Below are 7,784 nucleotides of genomic sequence, written 5' to 3' on the forward strand. Positions count from 1 at the left end.
ATGCATGCAAAGGCTGGACAGTGGATAAGGAAGACCATAGAAGAATTGATGCACTTGAGTCACAGTGCTGAAGGACCTATGCACTGCCAAAAGAACAAAAATGCATCTATGTTTACAGCCAGAGTACTCCTTGAAAGCCAGGATGGCCAGACATTATCTCTCATATTTTGGACATGTTGGCAGGAGACGCCAGTCACTGGAGAAGGAGAACTTGTTTGGTAAGGTGGAGGGTCAGAGAAAAAGAGAAAGGCCTGAGCGAGATAGACTGGCACAGTCGTAGGTAGCATCCATAGTATGCTGTCACTATTGTGAGGTTGGCCCAGGACCGGGCAGTGTTTTTTTCTGTTGTGCATAAGGTCGCTATGAGTAGGTACCAACTCAATGGTACCTAACAACATATATTATGGAATACTGTTGTGTAGTTAAGTGCTATTGAGTCTATCCAACTCATAGGAAGCCCTTACAAGGTTTCTGAGGAGTGCTTGGTGGATTTGAACCACCAGTCCTGAAGTCAGCTTCCAGTGCCTATCCTCCAGCACCACACCAGGACCCCCCATGGAATATTATTCAGCTACAAAGAGAAATGACACATGCTACAACATGGATGACACTTAAAACCATACTGAGTATTCCAGAACACTTACTTGTGTGAAGAGGCAGTTTGTTCAAACAGAACAAGGGGACACTGAATGGTTTAAAATCAGGAAAGGTTCTGTACCAGGGCTGTATCCTTTCACTATATTTAATCTATATGCTGAGCAAATAGTCGAAGAAGGTGAATCATATGAAGAAGAACATGACATCAGGACTGGAATAAGATTCATTAACAACCTGCAAAATGCAGATGACACAACCATGCTTGCTGGAAGTAAAGTGAACTTGAAATAGTGATGAAGGTCAAAGACTAAAGCCATCAGGGTGAGTTGCACCTCAATGTAAAGAAAATGAAAATCCTCAAAACTGGACCAATAAATAATGTGATAAGTGGAGAAAAGATTGAAGTTGTCAAAGACTTCATTTTGCTTGGATCAACAATCAACACTCATAGTAGTCAAGAAACTAAATGATGTGTTGCACTGGGCAAATCTACTGCAAAAGGCCTCTTGAAAATTCTCAAGAGCAATGGTATCAGTTTGAGGACTAAGGTGCCTGATCGAAGCCATGGTATTTTCAATCACCTCACATGCAAGTGAAAGTGGGACAATGAACAAAGAAGATCAATGCATCTGAATTACAGTGTTGGTGAAGAATATTCAAAGTACCATGGACTGCCAGAAGAACAAACAAATCTGTCTTGGAAAAAGTACAACCACAGTGCTCCTTAGAAGCGAGAATGGCAAGACTTCCTTTCTCATTTTTTAGACAGGTTATAAGGAGGGATCAGACTCTGGAGAAAGACCATGCTTGGTCAAGTGGAGATAACGAAAAAGAGAAAGACCCTAGTAAGCTGGAATGACACAGTGGCAGCAACAATGGACTCAAACATCGCAACAATTATGAGAATGAAACAGGACCAGGCAGTGTTTCACTGTGTTGTGCATAGTATTGCTGTAAGTCAGAACCTACTCGATGGCACCTAACAACAATAACATTTTTGGTGAATAGAAAGTGGGGCCTTAAAATCTTTAGAGCAGCTACCCAAGATGCAACTACTGGTCTCCCCATTAAGAGAAAAGAAGAATAAAAAGAATCTAAGATTTAAGGCAACAGTTAATCCAAAGGACTAACAGACCACATGAACCAGTCTCCACTACTCTGAGATCAGAACAACTAGATGGTGCCTGGCTCTCACTAGCAACTGCTCTGAACATCGTGAACCAACCAAAGCCATACCCACCATCATTGAGTTGATTCTGACTTACAGAAACCCTGTGGGACAGAGTAGAACTGCTCCGTAGAGGTTCCAAGATTGTAAATTTTTACAGGAACAGACAGCTTCATCTTTTTTCCATGGAGCAGCTGGTGGGTTTGAAACTCTGACCTTGCAGTTAGTAGCCTAAATGCCTAACCTGCTATACTACCAGGGCTCCAAGTCCTATACAGAATAGTAGAAAAAAATTATACAGTAAAATTCAAAATCATAAAGAAAGATGAGACGTACCTCATCTTGTAGAGACTAGTGGGACCCCCAAAACTGTGGTCCTCAGACACCGTTCAAGCTTGGAACTGAACCCACCCCTTGGAATCAACTTTTAGTCAAACAACAGATGGACTTTTAAAGTGAACAGTAACACCAGAGAAGAACACACTTCTCAGAACAATCAACCATACAAGAGCAAAAGGGCCGCATTTGCTCCAAAACAAAGTTCAGAAGGCAAGAAGCGACAGGAAAGAAAGATGAATGGAACTGGGGAACCCAGACAGGAAGTGGAAGAGTGCCGTGAAATTGAGAGACTTGCAACTAATGTCATGAAACAAAATGTGTATAGACTGTTGAATGAAAAACATTTCATTCAATGAATGAATTTCTTCTGTAAACTTTCACACAGATTATAATAAAACAGTCAAAAAATAAGAATTAAACTACTATATTATTTTAAAAGGGGGTGGGTTAGCAGGAATAATAATTGAGAAATAAAATATGATTATATCACTTTTATAGACCTTTAGGAAATTCAAAATGGAGATCCAGTTCCTTAGCAAATCCATCTCTTGAAGTCTCCACCCAACAAAAAAATTTGTGCAATATGCTATGGACCTGTTATCTAGTACAAATTCTTCCAGGTTAATGTCTCACCTGTAGATATGAACTCTGAAGGGATTTCAGCATCAAGGGAAAATAAGACTGCAGTCAATAGACTGCAGAGACTTTTATTCTATTAAAATATTTTAAAATGCAAAATCAGAAATAAAAATATTCCCAATGATTCTATTCTCTAAATATCCTGAGTAAAAAAATAGAGATAAGAACACAAACAAAAGTTCACCTATGCTGACCACAGATCTCAGGATCCTGCCCAGTGATAGTATAAGATTTTTAAATTTGCATGCTTGTGACACAGTCTATAAAAAAGCATTTTAAAAGAGCACAAGATACATAGGTATACAAAACTCTCAGTTATAGAGTGTGAACACAGCTCAATTCCATTCATTTAAGTGAGCTAAATCAGGGTTATAAAAAAAAATCTCATTCTTGAGGCTTATTAACTCACAGTGTAGAAAACCTACCTTGGAAATGCTGTTCTTCCCTTTTGGCAGCAAATAAAACTGGCTCACCAAGGCTGTATTATTTTTAAAAATCCCCACATCACACCACTGTCGTTCTCCTGCTTTCATTGTGGTCACTGGATTTGAAGGCATCTCTTTCTAATTTCAGAGAAAAAAAGTTTATTAAGATTCTTACTGAACATGTAAGAAATGTTGAGAGCTAATAAATCCATGCAGTGATCCATAAGTAGGTACATGGGTAAGCACCACAACATTAATAATAGTTCCTATGTAAATAAAATCTTAACAGAATAGGTCAAGTGACAGGGAAACAGGAATGCTAATTCAAACATAGGGAGTGACAAGCATTCTCCAAGTGAGCAGCTCTGTACTACTAACTTAGCTGGAGTTAGCATGCTCTCCAATCTGTGGTATGTTAAAATGCCAGCTGTTTGATAGAACATTGTCATCTTAGAGGCTCTCTTACAGTAAATGTAATCCCATTTGATAAAACATGGTAACTTGCTCTGAGTGAGCAAACAACGAACAATTCATTCCAAGCTGGCTCATTTCTAGACTCAAAAACTGCTAGCAGAAATTCACTGATCTTTGTATTTGAAATACCTGCGATTCTCCAAACCTAAAAGGAGAAAAAAGGTTCAAAACTACAAAGTAACTTGAATATGCTTTTAGTTTATAAATGCACTAAGGAAGACCAGGTTGAACAGTTTTGCCCTGCTTTAAAACAAATGCACTTCCTCTACCTTAAGCTATTTTTAGTGATAAGTGAATTATACTTAGTCCTGGAACTAACCTTTTAAGCCATCTTCTTTATAAATGAGACACTGTTTCCAGAAGCTCAAAACAAATGTGCACTTCAGTTATTTATCTCTGTCTTAAATATATAACAGCAGAGGTACATGCTTATAATTCACATTATTTGTTATTTAGGCTATCACACATGACAAAGAGAGCTAACTAGAAATCTTTAATAAGATTAAGAAAGAAAGAAAAGGTGCTTTAAGACTTGTTTTCATTTCCTAAGGTTGTAAAAACTCTCTTCAACAACTTTTATAAAATAATTGGCTACTATTGAAATAATAAATACCATTCTGGCTGATGTACTGAAAAACAGATGTTAAGGAAAAAAAGTTCATTCTAATCATCCTTCCCTGTGAAGACTATGAATACTAACTAGCTCTACATTCTGGAAAGGGGAACGCTGATAAAGATAAATATATCATCAAAAGCCATAAAATCATGATCAAGAGAAAACAAAAGTTATAGACAATTCTTTTAAGATTCTGAAAGGTAAGTATTAGGTCAAATAAAATTTTTTACACATAGCAGTAAAGAGGAAATGGCTAAAATTCTAAAAATCTTTACGGATATTTATATATTGTCCTTATGTTTACCTAATTAAGACAATCTTGGTACATTTGTGGAGCACATTGCTAGCATTTTAAGTCTGGTGCTGTGTAGATCAACTCTGGCCTTTCTCAACACAGCCCTTGGTGCCAATGCCAGAGATTACTGGACTACCTGGTGTATACGTACACGCCAAGTAAGTAGCTGGCAAAAGGGCTATCTGAGTTCTATACTCCATAACATATCCCATCATTTATTCTTTAAACCATGAATGTAACATATGTAATCTTTTATACACACAACACACACACACATTCTCAATTATAAAAGTAGCACGTTTTCATTACAGACAAATAGAGAAAGTGTAAGTATGACACTAAAAGTTACCTGAGCCCCACTAAGATAGGGAGTCATTAACATTTTGGTGTGGATGTGTATGCGTGCATGTGAGGTTTGAGCGCAGGTGCTGTATATATTTTTAAACAAAATTGGGATCTACAGTGTGTGTGTATAAATATATATTCATATACATATGTATATGAATATATATATATATATAATTTTTATCTAACTTTAATCACTTAATGTTATATTATGAAGATTTTCCTCTACAACCATTCAGTTCTAAATTCACATCAATTCATTACAGAAGTGGCTTTTCATGAATTTATTTAGAAGTTGCTTAGCTTTTAGAAAGTCACACTCATGGGCAAACATGCACCACCACCAGGTCACGTACTTACAGAAAAGGGACTTGTGGTAGCAGCATGGGTCTCTACACGGCTGATCTTAGTTGCAGGCAGTGCACATGTTTCATCAACTGAAAATACAACAAGTCAACTGGTAAGACTTACAGTGTCACTAACCAAACAGATACATTAAAACGTAAGTTTTAAATATACAAAAATAATCAGAAGGAGAAAAATCATGCTACTTAGAAACATGAACCGCTAACTTAAACAAATTCACCAAGGACTCAGATGATTAAGCTAGAACTTCTGAGAATGTTTATGAAAGATGAAACATAATTCCTACTACAAAACAAAACAAAAAATAAGAAAATTTATAAAATTATAAAGCAATTAGGAAAATTATTAATCCATAGTCTAGAACCAATCTTTTATAACGTAAAAAAATTGAATTTATTCCTGTGGTAATTTAAGAATTTTATGTAAGGCAGCACAGAACATATACCGTAATTTTAATTGAAATGCTTTCCTTGGAAACCCTGTGCAGGGTCGCTATGGGTCGGAATTGACTCGACGGCACACAGCAACAACAACAACAACAACATCTGCTTATAATTGATTCAATCCATGATGAAATGCAATTTCCATCTAAGACAAATAAGTTGATGAATTCCTATACATAAATGGCTCAAAATACAGTATGTGAAACACATTTCAAACCTTCAGATTTGGTACTGAATGTTGTTAGTGAAGTTTCATCTTTAACCACTGCCCCATTTGTACTGGATGATTCAGTTTTAATGGTCTTCTGGGTTACCATAGTGTGTGTACTGGAAACAGTGCTGGATACAGAAGTGTCAGGAATTACAGTTCTTAAGTCCAGGCAACTACTTAGAGCACCTACATTTGCTGAAGTATGAGGACCTACAATTAAAGGGAAAAGGACAATGATTAATATAACACGAGGGAGCTTCCGAAAGTTAGTGGAAATTTTCCATTATATTTTCATTCCGTTATTCCACAAACTTCTTTGGAGGCCCCTTGTAGTTACAGGTAACGGTTGTGTTTTAGAGTTTTTGCAATACAATTCTTCATACTTTCAGTTTTAAAATCAAAACGTAAGTATCTCAATAGGCATTCATATAAACTGACCGTTATATACACAACGTTTTAAAAATAAAGTATATAGCTCCATAATGAAAGGAGCCCCAGTGTGACACCACAGAATAAGCATTGGACCACAAGGTCAGTTTGAACTGCCAAGTTGGTGGTTCAAACACACCAGCTACTCCTGGGAAATCCTATACAGGGTCACTATGAGCCAAGGTAAAATTGTAGATTTAACAACAATATCTATAATGAATGTCCAACACATCACAGCTCCCTACCTCCAATCTAAACATGGAAGCATTGTTCTCAAATTCCCTATTAAGTCAAGGATTAAGAACTGTCAAAAAATGACCTTGTTTCTTATTTTGTTCTTAAGTGCCATCAAGTTGGTTCTGAATCATAGCGACCCTGTATAAGGTTTCCAAGGAGTGGCTGGTAGGCTTGAACCACTGACCTTGTGGATAGCAGTCCAGTGCTACCCAGAAAATACTATATTGAGTATTCAGTACAAGTTGATATTGATGATTGTCCAGCATGATCCTACAGCACCACAGAAAAAAAATTGAGATCATCAAACATGAATTTGCTCAAATTTCTGTACAGTTCTGCTCCAAACCAGGAAGCTATGATACTGCCTATCTTGCCTTGTTTCGTTTTCAGAGGATAAAGTGACCTCCCTCCCCTGGATCTCGGGACCCTCTTTCATCAATCATTCCTCTCTCTACAAGGTTTTCAGACTCTTCTTAGTAGCTTCTCACTCTCAGTCATAAGTATAATCAAGTCTCTCAAGCAAACAAACCTACCTTTCATGATCCTACGAGTCTCCTTCAGTTACCATCTCCCCTCACGATTTCCCTTTATTAATAGCCTCTACTTCCCTGATCACCAAAATTTGGTTTCTAGCTTGCTATTCAAATGAAATGGCCCTAACAAAGATCAATGATTTCCAGGGGATGGAGTGGAGGTGGGGAAAGTTTCAATTTTCATTTATTTATCCTCCCTGAAATATAAACAATTGTTTTTGTTGGTAAATGCGGTTGAGTTGGTTCCAACTCATAGCCACGCTGCAGTTCAAACTAACCTTGCAGTTCAGTGCTTATCCTACAGCGCCCCAGTTGTTGTTGTTGCTATGTGCCATCAAGTTGCTACCGACTCATAGTGACCCTATACACAATAGAACAAAACACTGCCCGATCCTGGGCACCAACCTCATCATTGTTGCCATGCTTAAGCCCATTAATGCTGCCACTTGGCCAATCCATCTCGTTGGGGGTCTTCCTCTTTTTCTCTGACTCTCCACCTTATCCTTCTCCAGCGACTGGTCCCTCCTGACAATATGTCCGAAGTAGTATGAGACACAAAGTTTGGCCATCCTAGCCTCCAAGGAGCACTCTGGCTGCACTTCTTCCAACACAGATCTATTGGTTCTTTTGGCAGTCCATGGCACTTTTAGTATTCTCCTCCAACACC

The 7,784-nt window shown here is 37.7% G+C and overlaps 1 protein-coding gene across 1 annotated transcript in view; it reads right to left on the reverse strand.

The window, feature by feature from the left end:
- HCFC2 (host cell factor C2) overlaps window positions 1-7,784 on the reverse strand; it is a 56,809-nt gene that overhangs the window by 1,855 nt on the left and 47,170 nt on the right. Inside the window, exons 11-13 of the mRNA XM_006871119.1 lie at window positions 5,925-6,128; window positions 5,259-5,335; window positions 3,169-3,306 (exon numbers count right to left, since the gene is read on the reverse strand). Coding sequence (XP_006871181.1) covers window positions 3,169-3,306; window positions 5,259-5,335; window positions 5,925-6,128 — 419 coding nt within the window. The remainder of the gene's footprint in view (window positions 1-3,168; window positions 3,307-5,258; window positions 5,336-5,924; window positions 6,129-7,784) is intronic.

Source organism: Chrysochloris asiatica, unplaced genomic scaffold (genome assembly GCF_000296735.1).
Source record: "Chrysochloris asiatica unplaced genomic scaffold, ChrAsi1.0 scaffold00160, whole genome shotgun sequence".
Classification (NCBI taxonomy): domain Eukaryota; kingdom Metazoa; phylum Chordata; class Mammalia; order Afrosoricida; family Chrysochloridae; genus Chrysochloris; species Chrysochloris asiatica.